The sequence below is a fragment of the Labrus bergylta genome, chromosome 11 (genome assembly GCF_963930695.1).
Source record: "Labrus bergylta chromosome 11, fLabBer1.1, whole genome shotgun sequence".
Classification (NCBI taxonomy): Eukaryota; Metazoa; Chordata; class Actinopteri; order Labriformes; family Labridae; genus Labrus; species Labrus bergylta.
The window spans coordinates 24,706,126-24,723,923 of NC_089205.1; the positions used below are offsets into that span (position 1 = coordinate 24,706,126).

At 41.3% G+C, this 17,798-nt stretch overlaps 1 protein-coding gene across 1 annotated transcript in view; it reads left to right on the plus strand.

The window, feature by feature from the left end:
* Positions 1–376: 376 nt before the first annotated feature.
* Positions 377–17,798, plus strand: part of zmp:0000001236 (mastermind-like protein 2) — a 39,715-nt gene continuing 22,293 nt past the window's right edge. The window contains exon 1 of the mRNA XM_020634910.3: positions 377–1,733. Within this exon, the coding sequence (XP_020490566.1) occupies positions 1,323–1,733 (411 nt within the window). The 5' untranslated portion in view covers positions 377–1,322. The remainder of the gene's footprint in view (positions 1,734–17,798) is intronic.

The following is a 17,798-nucleotide window of genomic DNA, read 5'->3' on the forward strand; positions in this document are numbered from 1 at the left end:
CCCCAAGAAGTTTAAGTGAACTTTTTGGATGAAATGTTTATTTAATGTGGACCTGACAATCTGTGGAACTGTCCATGTTACTAATCAAGTTTGAGTATCATCTATTATTCAATTAGTGTTCTTTTCAGTTTAGTAATCACAAGCAGTGATGTCTATAAAATATACCAATCATTAGCAAAATAATCTTTTCTTAATCTGCCATTGCTCTATTTTGTACTTTTATGCACATCGATTTATAATACGTTAAGATGTAACTAACATTTTGCTGACCTTCCTCCAGTTACAGCTCAAGCCTCGCAGGACAGTTCACCTTTCTCTCCACCAGAGGGTGCTGTAGGACCCCGCTGCACCCACATGAGTGTATCATGTCAAAAGAGGAATGTTCGTACAATGAGGCTCTGTGTATTGTAGTTCCGCTATTGCCTCGGTGCACCACACGGACAAACGATTGTCAATGGACTATGTTAGACGGATCTCTATGGGTTCATGAAACGGCTCCCTGTGCTTCAGCTGCGCGGATTTTCAGACTTGTAATCGCAGCCAGTTTTCTTCTTATCCGGGCGGAAAGAGAGAGACACAGAGAGAATAAGGACTCATTTCCAAACACCAAAAAATGCCGTGAGTCTTGAAGTTTGGTGGATTTGTGTTCTTGTAGATCCTGCTATCATTGGCGATCAGTCGCTCACTTTACTTCAGTCTATTCTTTTTTTTTTTTTTCATTATCTACAATCCAGCAGCCTGAGTGTGGCACGTTTAAGGAAAAAAAAGTAAGCTGACGATGTTCCGGGGATGTAAGCCCCCCGATGTAGACTGAAGTTGTGCGTGCTATGATTTTGAATCATCCCAGGGTGTTTCATATTGAATATAATTTATCTGTGAGCAGAGGTCGAGTCGTTAAGCAAGAGTGGATTTATTCCAGCTGAGAATCCATGAGCCTCTTGTGTTAGTAAATCATTTTAATTTTAATTAGAGGCTGACGTGGTAACACCCCAGAGAGAGAGAGAGAGAGAGAAAGACATTAAAACATTCTGTAACATTTAGGACTTTTGGATTGCCTCTGGTGGAACAAAGTCTGACCTTATCTCCTTTTTATAGACTATTGTTTTTAATTTTACCATATCAGTTTGACAAGATTTTTGTACATACATTTCTTTATCAACTATCAAACCTTCTCTCTCTGACTTGACTGTGTGAACTGTAGTCTTTTTTTCTTTGCACATGGGATCATAGCCGAGTCCGTACGTCTTGTTTCCTTCCATGCCCGTACTACTGTGGTCCCATTATAAGCTCAGTGGATTTAAAGTTGTCGTGGACCAGCGGGCATGGGAGAAGCGACCCCTGCCCAGGCAGCTGCAGGAGCATTCGTACCAATGTTGGGTGTCGGTTTAGGAGCTATGCCCGGTGGGGTGGGCGCCGGGCCGGTGGTCGCCACCAACAGAGGCTCCGCGGTGCCACAGCTGCACAACGCCATCGTGGAGCGTTTACGCGCCCGCATCGAGCTGTGCAGGAGGCACCACTCCACCTGCGAGAACCGTTACCAGCGGGGACAGGCGGAGAACTCGGACCGGGAACACGAGAGCACCCTCCACCTGCTCAACATAGTCCAACAAGGACCAGGGAACCGGAAGGCTAAAGGCAGCAGGGGGTCGAACCAGCAACCACCAGAGTACAACAGGGCCAACGGAGAGCAGAAGGGTGCCGAGGGCGAGCAGAAGATCTCCACGCGCATAGCGGTGAGTTCTGGGAAGATCCCAGTTGGTGGTGATGGTGATGGTGGTGGTGGTGAGGGTCAAAGATCATCATAATGGTGATTTGATGATAATAATGAGACATGATGAAGATTGTGACAGGTGCTGTGACTGTGTGGGTGAGGAACATGCTAATCTGCTGCTAAACTGAGAGCTAGTTTATCTTTGGTGTTTACTATGTTTGTACACAACAATTACTCTGCTGTGATTCTTGAAAAAAAAAAAAAAACACACAACTAAGTCTCTTCCCAGCCTAACTACACAACCTAATCCAGACCAAATGGCACCAGTCGGGAAATATTTGTAAGATGAGAGCATTACTTTTGATTCCAGATTTTGTTGATTAAAGAGTGCCTTAGAAGTAGATTACTGGATCACAAAGCTTGTTTGCGAAGCAATCTATTCAGAGGAAATGGGTTTTTTTGGGGTCATTGGGCCATGGGGATGCTTTGCATTTGCTGCAAACTTGTCAGCACCTCTTCTGTGCAGCTGATCCAAATCCAGGGATGCTATATGCGGCTTGTTTAACCCATTTTATACGCACAGCATCTACTCTGTCTTCTTTATCTGTCACATGAACTGACAACTACTTATTTTTGAACGGTGGTTGTAAAGGGGTTGTATTGACAAAAGAGTAAAGGGAAGTGTGCTGTGCAATCCAGTAGCCTTTACTTTCCTTTTTAGTAACGGTCAGTTCATGATCTGGAAACTGTCTGTACTGTGTACTGAGAAAAAACCTTGATGCCCCTGCTTTTGAAATTTACAATCAATAAAGTAGCCAACAGATAGCTTCACCAGGCAAGTCCAGAAATATAAACAGTTAGCTTTCATCCACAACACTTAAAAAAACCTCTGCTGGCTTTACTCTCCTTGTTCCTGGTCTACATGCACAAGGAAGAGACCACAATGTGATGACCGGTTCTTCACTGTGTGAGGCTCACCTACATAGTGTAGCAGACTGTGCAGAGTCAGTATTAGTGGTTTCCCTTGCAATGTGAATCCATGAATGCACAGTGAACACAGAACTTCTGAAGGGAGGGCTGTGTTCTCTTTGTTTGTTTCAAACATTGACTTAAACTCGCATACCCCCATCTTTAGGAACTGTTCTGTATGATCAATGTTCATTTAGTACATTTTGTGAGTCTTCATAAGGATACAGAAACAATATAAAGACATAGTTCTCATGCCTCAACAACAGAGCCTTAGAAAGATAATAGAGTGGGGAAACTAAACTGTGAAGCACAGCAGGACTTTCTGTGTGCCTGCCAGGGCTGATAGGACTGACTTCCTGCATGGCATCTGTTAAGGGGCGCAGCCGGAGAGATATGAGATACGTCGAGTAGTTTTCTTTCATTGGGCATGAGGGAGTTCAGCATCCAGACTGTGAATTATTTCCCAAGCAGCGTTTTTTAATATAACGTCAACATGGTGAAAGCTTGCAGATGTTCCTGCTCTGGATGTGCTCGAGATGCTTGATGGAAAAATAAACAATGTAATTTTTTTTTTTTCCAGTATAGCCATAAAAGGGCAGCGATGATTGTTCTGTCAGTTCATTTTGTTGTCATCACTGGGCACAGGGTAGCCTCTACATGTCATGCAACTGTATTTGCTTCAGCATGACTCTCACATGAAAGAAAAGTAGATTTTCCATGATTTAAAGAGCTAATATAAAGCTTGATTTATCCGTTTTATTTTCCATGTATTTAGTTTTCATTCTGCTAGGTGCAGCACATCAGTGGAACATGATAAGACACAACAACATCATGGATTATATTGACTGTCTAAAAGAGGTCAGGGAGCATCATTATCATGTTCTGTTTCATTTTTACTGATGTTGACTCTGGAGAAGTGTGTTCTACATAAAACTGATGAGTGCGGCAAAATGGAGAGAAGGAAATGAAGTCCTGGCGTACATGTTTGTAACAACCCTGAGGTTAATATGTTTTTCACATCTCATGATGATTGGGTGAAGCAGAACAGCAGCCGGTGCAGAAATTCCCCTGAATGCATTTAAACCGCATCAATCCAGCATTTACACTGCAGGGAGTTCTTTACAAGTGTATTTAAATTAAGTCAAACGTTGAATAATCATACCACCGATAACTTTAAAGTGTGTGCTCTCTGGCTATAAAGATATTACATTTTGTGTGCAGAACATTTCCCAGGGGCGCAGTAGTGGACAACATTCTTCTGAATTAAAAAGTGAGGCTTCTACAATGGCCACATCTGTTTTATTGACTGTTCACATTGGAATTTTCTATGGAAATGCACACCGAGCGAGGGGCAAGCAACACAATGGATTATGACTGGCTGGGAGTGCAGAGTGAGCAGCACTTAACAACGGTGCTCATTGAGACCAGATTAACAAAGGATATTCTTTTAGATGAAATTGGAGAAACGGGGAAGGGAAGAGATGAGAGCTTACTTATCCAGCAACTGAGAAAATGATTTCTGTAATGCTTTCATGAACTCATCAAACCTTTTACATATTCAGGTTTTAAATCGTTTTTTTTCTTTCAGTCTTACCTCCTTACCTGTATTGGTATGCAGCCTTCAAAATAGGTCAGAGTAGAACTTGCCAAACGTGTACATTAGAATGTACAGACACTCGGTGGGGGCTTTCACAACTGGAACGTTTGGAGAAGATGTTCAGAAACGGGGGGCATTTCCCTCCTTGGCCCGGTTTATTAGAGCATATTTGAACCATAGACTACATAGACGTAGTCTGACGTCACCCCTTGGTTACTGAAGCAGACTTTTGAAGCCCAATCGATTGGCGGTTGCCATATTGGAAATGCTGTCTCAAACTAACTTTCAGTCAACCTTTCGTAACAGGAAAAGATCTGGAGCTGAGGCGAGTCTTAAGCCTCCTGGTCAACAGCTGCAACAAGCTTGTCAGTCAGTCAGATCAGCCACGTCCCTTTCTATAAATAACTCTTATCCTTCATAAAATCCAAACGGATGAGTTTAAAATACATTTCCCCCCAGCACAGCATGTCCCAAAGAAAGACATGAGCTATTCTGACTGAAAATTGTTTTTTGTACAAGGCTGCAGAGATGTTTATTTCTGCTGTCAAAATAGATACTTTTATAGGAAGTGTGTATGTGACATGAGGTTCTTTTGAGCTAACCTCAAGTGGATACTTGAGGAACTGCATTTTTTTTTGCATGTCTGCATTGGCTTCATTTTTCAACACCAGATGTTACCTCTTGATTTTGAACGCAGCAATCGCACTCTGATGCAGGAAAACAAATCGTCGATTTCAGCCGGCTTGCAGTGAGAATGTTCATTAGGGCTGGGAATCTTTGGGTGTCTCACGATTCGATTCGACTCTTGGGGTCACGATTTTATTCAGAATAGGTTTTCGATTCAAACGATTCTGGATTCATTGATCCATGGTTTCAGAGTCTATTTATGAATTAGTACTTCAGGATCTTCTCCAGTCATCTGTGAGACTGGCTGCATTCTGTGTTGCTCTATTTGGCATTCTACTGAGTTAAACAGCTAGCTTTTAATCTTAGAAGAGAAGAATCTCGATTTTTACATACATTTATTTTTTTTCCACCTCTAATGTTCATTACATCTCATAATCAGCACAAATCTCTACTGGTTCAACAACTGGTTTGTTCAGTTTGACCTTCTTGCTGCTCTAAGTCAATCCATGACTCATTTTGTTGATAGGTTAATAAGCACCTCCTACTTGCTGTAATGGAGCCATCCCACAATGCAAAGGGAGACCAGTACACATGTCATATGTTTACCTTTGCAGTGGGAAAAGGAGGCTGTGATGTAATGGCGTAAGGACAGCTCTGAGTTGATGTTTGCTTTCGCCCGCTGCACAATATTCTACAACAGTGTGAACACAAGAAGACCCAGGAGAAACGTGTAGGCACCTTCTTGAAAGATGTGCAGGCCATGAAGCAGTTTGATGCACAAGGCCTCCGTATAAATGTTTAGAGCCACTGGAAACATTTCCTGCATGTGTTTACTTAAAGTCAAACAGGCCTTGAAAGCAGTAGGCGACGGATGCCTGGTGATTAACAGTTCCGTGTGTACTGGAGAGTTTTGTTATTTCCCGGTGCTTGTTCCAGTGACAGATCTGGGAACTGCAGGCAAAGAGCAGCATGTGCTCGAAAAGAAAGTGCTCTGCAAGGCTGATTGCCGGTTGTGTTTGCCCACTAAATGTTCACCGCACAGGAGCTGCTCGAGCCAAAGCACAACAAACAATGGTCAAAAATTAGCAACTTTTGTTGGTTGAACCTTCAGTTGATGAGACTACCAACAGAAGGGCAACAAGATTATCATACAGAGAAGAATGCATAAAAAGTGTGCTTTGATTTAGCATTCTGTATCTTCTTACTAATGATTAAAATAAAACAAGGAAGGCAAATAAAAGCAATAATCAGAGGTAAAGGTAGACATTCAAAAGATAATGATGAGTCTCAAGTCAGCATTGATTTGTTCTACAGGTGCTCAAACCAGAGGGGTAGTGGACCTGGACATAAAGCCGTCTGACTGTTGCAGATTAGTTAAAACAAATATGCAGAATGATTCAGTTTTGTTTCACTTTCTTTATTCATTTGAATTATAACCGCTGTTTTCACCCTGACATTCTCTGTATACCAATGCTGGTGAAGACAGACAGGTATACCTTGCATGAAACTAAAGCAAATAATTAAAGTGTAAAATGAATGAATAGATAAATACATAATTGGCGTCATATTTCCATTACTCTGTCCGTTCTTCCCGTATCCTCCACTAAATCAGTTCTCTTTTCCGTCGTACTTGTCGCTGCATTGCGTCATAAAGAATAATGTACATTTCCTCCCACTTCTCCTCCATCTGTGCTTTCTGCTTTCTTAAGCATTTGCTCATTTTTTCTATCATATAGATTTCCTCAATTATTTCTGCCCAGTGCTCCTAGGGGAACCCCTTTTAGCCCACTTCCTTGTAATAACTTTTTTCTTTTTTTTAACCAGCTATTAACAGTATTTTGACAATATAAGTGTCCCACATTTTTACAGTTCCTTCTAAAAAACATGAAGAAAAAGTTAAAGTTCATTGGGATTTCATGGCCTAGTACCTTTTGCTAAGTGTTATGTTACAAAATGAATTAGTTACTGAATGATAAATGTACCACTTCCTCAAATGTGCCACTCTATTCAACCTTCATACAATGAAGCACAGCTCAGATAAGACTAGACAGTCCTACAGCTAAAGGCTGTTTACATCCTGTGGTCATCAAATACAGAACTGGTAAAAATGTCATCATACTGAGCAGTACAAGTTAAAATAGTTTTCTTCCTATAACACCTTTTTGTTTTTACTGAAAATGAAACCGAACAATCACACTTCTCAAATCATCCTCTGGCTGAAACTACAACTATCTGACCAGAGCACTGACAGCTCACTCGCATACGTGGAGGAGAAGAAATCCCTTGTACTCTCTTGTGGTCATGTATGATGGATGAAGAGTGTGTGAGTGTGGGGTGGGGATATGCACTGTAAGTGCTTCCTGGCAGACCCTGTTCGGCTGTTGAACCGCCTGAATCAGAGCTGCCGGTGGTCTGATCTCAGCCAGGCTCGGCTGTGATGTGAAACAATTAGCCCAGGTCCACAGGGGCCACCCACAGTGAAGCCCACAGCTTTACCCAACCTGCTGGATGCAGACAGGATCCATGTTCATCTCATAGATCACTTCCACGTTGTCATGGGAAGCCTAAAGTTTCTCATGGCCGGTCTGACTGCTGAAGTACTGAACGTCCTCCTCTTAGTGAGGACTGACATCACTGTGGGGGATTTTATTGACAGTACAAATACACTAAGGGTCTGATGTGATTAGGCTTGTCTTATTGTGTCGACTGTAGCTGTGAGATCAGTCCAACATCTCATAGTGCTCTGATTAAAACACATTAACTAAGGTCTGCATATACTGCAGCAAAGCCATCTTTTTTAATCTCCTTCTCCCATTTTGGATTAGTGCTCATTCCACGATGTGCTTTAAACACAGTCACAGTCCAATTCCACTCTGGCATTCATCATCTTTTGGTGTGGAATATGTATTTTAAAATGTCCTCTATTATTTGAATCAGAGTCTTTGTTACAAAATAACACATGAAGAAGCTTATGTCCCTGCTGGGGTTGCCATGATACCAGACTATTCAACTTGGAAATAGTGAAAATCAAACAATATCAATTCCTGTTTCAACACCACAGCAACAAAAAGTCCTAGGATGCCAATATTTAGAACTTTCCTGTTTCCAATTATCAAACATTGCAAGTAGACTCCTACACACTGTCTAAATTGCACAAACAAGCGACAGTGTGCAGGAGTTTGTTTGATTCAGTTTTACTCCTAAATTCTTTATCATCATTGGATGCAGGATAACAAAATGTTGATAATCAGCTTAGCAGCAATAGACACCTGTCTTATGAAAAATATGTCGTTGATTGTTTAAAGCCTCAGCACTTTTCATTCATTAAAACGACGGAGAGAATGTATCGTTTAAAAACATGCATGGAAAAGTATGGACACATTATGACAACCTGAGTCCCTGTGTTTTATTTAAATGATGTTTTCAGACATGATATTCTTAGTATGTCACTCTGTATGGTGGTATGTTGATTAGGTAAACTGATGCTTCACGATGCTGAACCCAATACTTGAACAAATGCTACAGACATGACCAGAAACAAGAAAGTTGATATAGAAGTACAGAAACATGTGCATACTTTGACTTATCTATCCATAAATGTCTGTGTGGTGTCTTCTTACAGAAGGGATCATCCTTATGTTTAGCCGAGAGAAACTCTGCACCCTTTCATCCTGATTTACTGACTTATGTAATAAAAGTTAGGGCCATGTGACAAAATCACTCCACAGTCATATCTGAGGGCAGTTCATAAATGTGAAGCACCAACCAGTTGTGTGTAACCCCATGCTTGTCTTTGAGGAAAGGAGGAGCGGTGTGACACACACACAGGGCTGCTTGTCAGTTTCCTGGAAATGACGGCCTCTGGAGGACATTTGTTTGGACATTATGTTGATTATGACTTAGTTAATAGCTCACTGTATCATCTGCTGGCTAAATCGTCCATGAAATGAATGTCTCTATCCCCTAGTAAACATAGTTTTATGATAACATCAGCATACGTGCATTCTAAACAACTTAGCTCGACATGAATTTTGCGATGGTGATTGCCGTGTCCTCGAGGGAGAGCAGGGTACAAGCTTCTACAAGATTCTCTGTCTGGAGCCGACGCAGACACCAGATTTTTAAGTGGTACCAAACAGAGTTCACTGACAGGCTGTGACATTTCTCAGAGGAGCTTTATTTTTCAATCTCTTTGACTTAATGACTACATTTACTAAATTTGTCATAAAGTGTGTTTTCAATCTTATAAACTACAGCTTTTAATACCATCCAATTTAAAGATAGGGGAGGATTTTCTAGTTTGATGATCTCCAAGTATCTGAAATGAAAGTTTAAGTGGTCATACAGGAGATTCAGATGTGTGTTCTTAATGACATCTTAAGTGCTGCCAGACACTGTAGTGCTGTTTCTCACAGGCTTCAAGATCAAACTGTGCACTGTGATTTGTGTTATACTCTCTTTTCCTTTTTGTGTCCACTCATTATAGCTGTGTCTGAAAAACCAGCTCAAAGCAGGCTTGTAAATACCAGAAAACATGTATCATTTCCTGTGCACCGGTGGATACTTCCCAGAAAAGGCCTTCTGAGCCACTGGATCTCATGCACCGTGTAACCTTTCAGAGTTGATTGTCAGTTATGTCATCTACAGCTGAGTAAAGGTGGGATTAGAGATTACCTTTTATTGATCGTGCAATTTAAGTAATTGAAAACTGTTCCTCTGCGTACGACTAGAGCGCAAAAAAAAACAACCTCCTTCTTACCTTGGTGTGATTTATTTCACATTTTTCTCTTTTTTACAATCGCCTCGGACAGATGTAATAGAAAGTCTAGCAAAGGTGGAAAGGGTTTAATCATGTACTGTACATCTCTGTGAAGATGATCGGTTTCCTCAAACAGTATTAAATCTGCTCTACATTCAAACACCTTGACAGCAAGCTAAAACTAACACAACTCAAACTGCAGTTTTTACTCTATTTGATAAATGAAAAACAATGTAGGTTTAAATTATGAATGTAAAAAAGTTCTCACATAATAATGGATGATACTATAATGCTATCTCTTAAGAAAAGATTGAGTCTAATATATTATAAACAGAGCTTTACTCTGCCTCACATCCTGAATACAGACTCAGCTGCCAGGCTTTTAACCACAACATGAAGGCATGACCACACCACGCATTTCCTGTTTTAGTGTCTGCACATCAGAATAAATGATTTACTGATCATCATCAAGATTTTACTGATTACTTTTAAGGCTTTCAATGACCAGCTACATCTCTTGTTAACACCGTTCAAGACGACATGAGGGCTTCAAAACTCTGGCACAATCTGCCTGAGGAGACCCGGTCAGCTGAGTCTGTGTGATCTCTTTTAGATCCAGTCTTAAGACAAACTTTTCCCCTGCAAGCCTTTTGTTGACTTTTCATAAATTTACCAGAATTTTCATTTATTGGATTCCCCAAAAAATACATTTAAAATAGTTAAGTCTTTTAGAATTCTTCTGAATTAATGTAATGTCTTAGATGTAATAGATTTGTTATTTCTCATTCCTTGTGATTTTATGACCTGCCTGTTTATTTTGCCGACTCTGTAAAGCAACCTGGATTTAGAAATCATTATTCCCAAAAAGACAATTCTCAGCAAACGGAGTATCATGTGGATGCAGCAGCATCGGAAATGAAATAGTTCTCCGTAAAATCTGGGACATCTCTGTACCTGGCAAGGTTTGCATTTACGTCCCCTGAAACGAGCACACTTTTCATTCTTTTCTGGATTAATTTAAATGTTGTTATCAAGTTCAGTGCTTCCAAAAAACAGACTGAAAAGAATTTAAAAAAAAAAAGAAGAAGACAAAGAAGAACATGTGAATCCTGAAAGACGGACGTTACCAGACACCCTGCAGGTCAATGAGGATGTGTGTCAAATCAAAAGCGTGCATCTGTAAGACATCTCTAGTGGTGGTGTCTTCTAAACTCCCTCATCCTCCTTCCCTCCCTCAGTGCCACACAAACTGCAACACTCAGCCAGCCTGCCGCACACGCCTCATGTTTTATTCAGTGGCCTATGGGAAGGCTGTGTCTGTCTTTGAAGAGTGCTGCCTAAATTGTGTAGCAGACCCATCTCCTCCTCTGTGTTCAAGGGGTGATCGAGTATAAATGTGTATGTACATGCTCAGAGGAACACAGGCCTTTAGACAGCCCAGGTGGGCCAGGTCTGCTCTGCTTCTGGATGAAGCACATAATTGCCGGGCCTTCAGGGTATATTTAGCCTCCAGTGTTACTTGAAGTCCTGCCCGTCCCAGGTTAAAAGCCTTTCCTCCATAGACTTCTCATTGCCGTCCTTGGCTGTGGTCCGGAGCCTTTAGCAGCGCTTGCAAGGTAACAGCTTTACCTTCAAACACCGGGGTAACATTGTCGTGGGAAAAAAAAAAAAAACATTATCAGCATCAACCTTGCGATATTGCCTCCCTGCTGGGGCAGGTTGTTTTTATGTGTCCAATCTGCAGATTTTTCTCAGGGTAGAAGGACTAATAATTAATATGCCATGCATTGTTTGTCCTCACATTATGAACAAAAAGATTAATGTGTTTAATGCTAAAACTATTAGTCAACATTTCATCATAGAGTTAGTCAACAACACATGTAGTGAGGGCATCTTTAATGATCATTTAATCCTCTTGTGTGGTGTTTTTGGTTTGTGGTGATTTTAGCAACCCCTGTCGACGAGGTGGTAACTTTGATCTCTATGCTGCTCCTGTCCTGTATTTGTGTAGGATGTTTTTTTTTAAGCGAGAATCTTTGTCTTTGTCCTCATCAGTGGTTTCAGGCATTAAAAATAACCTGAAAGAAATAGTCAATCTTAATCTAAGGCTCTAGTTTGATTCTGTTGATCAAAGAGGCTTCAATAGAAAATGTTAGCCCTATTGCCTGTTCAAAGCACGATATTTACGTCCCTCTGACATCTTCCTCCATCCTTCAATATGGAGTAATGGAGGGACGAAGTGATCCCACCTCTGAACCCCCATCTGAGGTAGTGACCCTGTCGTTACAGTGCGGAGACAGGATCAGCAGAGCCATCAGCGGAGAGCAGCGCTGTGTGTGTGTGTGTGTGTGTGTGTGTGTGTGTGTGCATGTAAGACTGTGTGTGTATGTGGAGCTCCTGCTTCTGTTCCTCTTCTGTATCACCGTAACACAATGACAATTCACAGACTGGGACACCAATATGACATTGTTGCAGAATCATTGTGAATGTACAAATAGGTTATGACGGAGGAGCTTTGTTGCGGTTGCTGTTGGGGAATCGCACTCTGAAAAGGCTTCAGTCTGTTTCATAACCAGCTGAAAACTGTACAGGAGCTTTAAGTAACATGTTCAGGATATAGAATGATTTGTCTCTTATCTATGGATTATTCAAGAAACGAGAAGTAAGTCGGGGCCAAATCAGATGGAGGTTAGTTTAAGATAAAAGTCCTTAATCTACACTTTTATCCTAAACTAAGTATGAAAATGAGTTCCAAAAATGCTGCTTGTTTAAAAATTGGTTTACATTTACATATTGATTCTCCAACTGCAAATTGGAGCCTGCAGTAGACTCTGGTGAATATGCATGGGTATATGTTTCATGTTTTGAATATGAATTACCCCACTGTTCAGTGTTTCATTCCTGTGAACATTTCACTGGGTGGAAATACTTTAACTCCCGAGAGGTTTGGATAAGAGAGTCCCCACTGTATCCCTTTGTTGTTGATTTGTGCTTCCAGCCTGCTTCCAGTTGTTGCCAGCACTTTGTTTGAATTTCAAGCATTATGTGGACCTCAAGACACAAAAAAAAAAAAAACTCAACACAGACATTTGAGCGGGCTAATATGTTTGTTCTCCATTTGACTGAAGAAACATGTACTGTCATGGCTTTTTATCATCTTGAATTTAAAGATTAAAATATATATATGTGAAGCTCGGGGTAATGAGTCAGTTAGAAAGGAGCATGTTTATGGACATCGGTATCTTCAGAGAGGCCTTGCAGAGGTATCCGTTCATGCCTGATGCGATTTCTTCTGCTGAGAGAGCTCTTTGAGCTCTGTCAGGTTTTTCCTGCTTGACTTAATTGAAGAGAGGGCTGGATTGTGTGTGAGGAAAAAGAGGGAAGTGGGGGCTGGAGGGAGGAGGGAGGAGGAGGGGGGTAGTGCCTTGGAGTGTCTTTCCACAAGTGCTTTGCTACCCAGTCCTGAAACTGGAACCCTGTGGGAACAAGCATGTTCAGGTTTATTTTATGTTCAGTGCATGGAGGGTGAATCGAGGGGACAAACTGCACGCAAAACAGAGCACAAGCGGTACTTGTCACTTTGTTTACAACAAGGCCTGCACAAGAGACACTGCTTTCGCCTATTTCTGCCAAACGTATTCCGTCCCAACTTGACAACGTATGACTGTTTTTTGTTTTCCAGCTGACAGTTGTGGGATGCTTGGATAAACAGGAGCTTATCTATAACCATTCTCACACTTATCAGACAATCAGCTACCTGATATGTCAGAGTTTCCTGGACTTGTTGCAGCTGCTGTGGTAAACATATCTGATTATCACAGTGGCCACTGGAGAACAGGGTGTGGATATCCACTTCTGTGTAATGGTGTTAACATGTTGACACTGTCCTCACCTTGCTTCAATTCTTTACACGCGTCTCGCATGTTTTCAAAGCTTCAAAAACAAAGATCTATTTAGCCCCGAAAAACCTTTTGAAGCCCAAATATAATCAGCCATCTTGCTCCTCTGCTGAGGAACAATTGGGATCAGAGCGAAGCAGCTTCATTTGCAGGACTTCAAACAGCCTATTCTCCCCAGGGCCATTACCCCGCTCAGGAAATGAGAAAGTGGGCTCCTGATGTCACTGGCAAAACCCCGTGCACAGAATGCCGGGTTAAACTGGGAGGGGGGAGGGGAGGGGAGGGGAGGGGAGGGCCATGCTAGATCAGAGTTCAGACATGTTTACATTACAGCTCAGGATAATTCTCAGAGCCCGGCCAGGCTGCTGAAGTTCCCAGGCTCCAGAGTTGCAGAGTGCTGAAAAGAGGCTAGAGCATTCACTTTTTCTTCTCTCCTCTCCTCTCCCTCCCTCTCCTGTGCTCTGAGGTCGGAGACACAGTTCAACTCCATTTGCATTGAAGTAATGTTGTGTTCCCTGCTGCTACAGTTGGACTTGTGAAATTTACAGGAAGCTGAAAGTCAAAAACTTTGCCTGAAATGTTCTAGCTGACATTGTCTTGGAGATAAATGTCAAACAACGTATTCCAGCTTTAGCATAAGAATACATTATTTAATTTATTTTTGTCTCAGTTCTTCTCCTCTTTCTCTCTCTTTCAAAGAAGTGTTTGATTTGCATAACCCCCTATATCCGTCTCAGCAGTAACAATATGCACAACAATAAATGCTGTTCCTTTCTCCAACATGACTTAAACTCACATACTGAGCCTATGGGAGGTTTTTTTTTAATATTAAATATTTACCAGGCGCAGTGGTTAGTGCGCACGCCCCCATGTACGGAGGCTGTGGTCTTCCAGGGCGGACGGCCCAGGGTTCAAATCTGACCTGTGGCTCCTTTTCCCGCATGTCATTCCCTACTCTCTCTCTCTCTCTCTCTCTCTGATTTCCGACTCTATCCACTGTCCTATCTCTCAGATAAAGGCACCAAAAGCCTAAAAATGAATCTTAAAAAAATATGCATTACCATCTAGATCAGGGATGGGCAACTTTGGTCACAGCAGGAGCCACATTAATTTAATTCTCACTGCCAGAGGGCCAAATTGTAGGATACAAAAACGACTACAGTCAATTATGTCTCAAATGTAACTCAACATATACCAGTGATCAAATGTTATTATGGACATATTTCTGTTTTTCAGGATTTCATGGCAGATTTTGTTGTGTCTTCTTCATGTCTCCAATTAATTGATGTGTAAAAACTGACCTGAGGGGCCACGTTGAGAGTCGATGGGGGACTCATGTGGCTTTTATAGGATAGCCTTAACTATTTGTTTTATGCCCAATAACGTCTTAGACAAAATGGTAAAACCGTTACACAGCATCTCGATTGTGATCAGAGATAAGTATATTAACATCGTAAAATATTTTGTCACTATGATGTTGCTATAAATGTGAATTTCCTCTTGACGGTATTACAGAGGTTTCCCCACCTCCACCCTTTCTGTTGTGTCAAACACAAGTAAGAGACAAACACAGTTCTCTAAAATAAAATAAAATAAGATTGAAGACATGCTGCCCTCATGTCTTTTGGTATTCAGCTGTTCTGCAGACGGGGCCCATAATGAACTGATTCCTCACCTAACTTAATATCAATCAGACTTGTCGGTTATATTGCTTTACATTAGTGCTGTGTCTGCCTCTGTATCCACACAACTGTCAAATCTTAGTTCTGTCTCAGACGGTGTGTGACTGGCCTGTCTGGAGCATCAGATACGGAGGAAGGAGGAACATAGATGGTCTTGTTTTCTCGCCTCAGCTCTGCCAACAAGGCTGAGAAGTGGCAGCTGGAATGTTTGTGTTAGTGCTCTGCTGTGGTGAGGTGTCACGGTGCTGAGCTTTGCTCTGGCGCCTGCTCTCTCTTCACCTTGCCTCGAGGCACACAGGACACTGCTGTTGCATCTACAGAGCACATATAGATCAAAACCAATGCAGGATCTCTGCTCTTTATCTGTCCTCTCCAGTCATCGAAAAAGTTGGTTTGAAAAAAAATGAAGCTGGCCTTTAGTGGGACAGTAATCTCTATTCACAGATTCTGCATAACATTTGCAGAATCTCTTGGCATGCAACTCGATTTTTGGTTGTTGGAAGTGCTCTGGTGTCTGTTTGTAGTCGGATGCTGATTGTCCACTTGCTTTTGGGAAATTACACTGCAGGGAAACTGTACTGGTGTAGAGCAAACGAGGCTGAACGCAATCCACTGTTATCTAATCCTGGAACCCATCAGCTCTCATCTTTAGGTGATTTAGCCTTTATGCAAATACATATCTGCATGCAAGTGCAGATAACATAGAACTCTATTTTCACTGTTCATGTTGCTGGTTTGAGTGTAAGCGATTGCAGTGCATGGAAAAAGGAAGTCTTGGTATCTCCTGCACTGTCTTCACCAGAAGCCCCGATAAGTTTGGTTGCTGCTTTTAGAGGCTCGACAGAAATGCAACATGGTTTGGTGGCACTATATTCAACTTGTATTAATTATGAATGACTGATACATCTGCTCACTATAGATGCATTAGTACTGATATTATTGACTTCAACCTGAGATATGTCATTGCTCCGGTTGTTATGCTTTTTGTTTTTAAATGAATGAGAAAAACAGTCTTTAACTCAACATGTGTTGCTCATTAGATAAAAACTATAATAATAATAACAATAAAAAGTCTTACCCGCTGGTATGGTGCAGGGTTGTGAATGTCTGACAGCAGTTTACTATTATTAAAATTGGGTGTAGGCGCTCATATCCTGAAACTTTTCTCTATAAAAAGTTGTATTGGGAAAAAAGGTACGCAGAAAAAGACAATCAAACCTTAATTGTAGAAATGACTGATTCTAAAAATGAAATGCTTTACAACACACCTGCTATATGTTTGCTCTGTTTGCACTGAAAGTGGATCATTGAAGGATTACATGAAGGTGTAATGGGCAGAAACATGGAGTCTCACACTGAAGTCATGCAGCTGACAATAACAATCATGACCTCATGTGGTGTGATTTGCCAAACAGTTGTTAAGACTGTAGACTGTTTGTGGTGTACTGGACTTCATTACAGTATTGGGGATTTTCGAGTATTTAGCCGTAAAATCAGCTTATAGAAAAGAGAAAAGAAAACTATCATTTAAAAAGTTCATGAAGCGGATTCTTGTGTGTCCACTAGGGGTTTTCATTTCCACTGTCTCTGTCTCTGTGACAGGCCTCTTCATAATCTTATGGTCGTGAAGAATGGGCTCTTAATTCATGCAAATTGTTGCTCTGGCCCCTTCATGTTTTGATCTCATTTTTCTTCACACTCAAAGTACAAAGTCGGTTTAATCCATCTGGTAAAGCCAGGAGGTAAATGTTCCCTCCAAAAAGATAATGATGACTCTGAAAGCAATTAAGGAAGCAAATCCAGTAACTACGTGGGAGACGCTTTCAAGTAAGCTTGTGGAGTAATCCAAAATAAGACATGAACACTTTGCAAAACACGTGTTCAATTGGATAATTACACCAAAATGAAGCAACGATAGGCCAAGAGCAGATCAGTCTGGTTGCCCTTTTAATCGAGGGTACGTGTGGTCTATACTAGAATCGACTTTGGTTGAACATCATGCTTGTGAAGTGGACTCTTAGAGAAACGTATCACACTCAAGGAGGGGAGTTATGTGTTAGGTCAAGGGTCAAGTGCTGCTGCTCTGTGATCATCAATCAATTTATTATTAAATTTTCAATTTTCCACTGCATGAACCTCTATGAGAAATGTTATTGTGGATGAAGCAAAAAAGTTCAAGCTAATCTGAGTTCAGTAATGGGAGTGAAATGGGAGCATGCTGACAGTGTTCTTGGTGAAATATTTTCTTAACAAAATATTGGACTCCATACATTATAGTGCTTTCACACTTTTTGCAAAACTGCTGAAAACCTGGTGAATTTTTCAACCTGACTTTACCCGCTTCCTGCCACTCCCCTGGTTACATTTCCATGTGAAGTCCGGGGGTTGAGCCAATGCCAGAACACAGCAGGAAATATTCAGGAAAAATTCACAGAAATCGAGTGGGAGGGCTTGTAGTGCGCTACCTCCTAGATCTCTGTGCACATTATAAAACTGCTTCATCATGTTTTCTGTTCGTCGTTATGTTCTTCTCTATACTCTTATCTCAGTTACT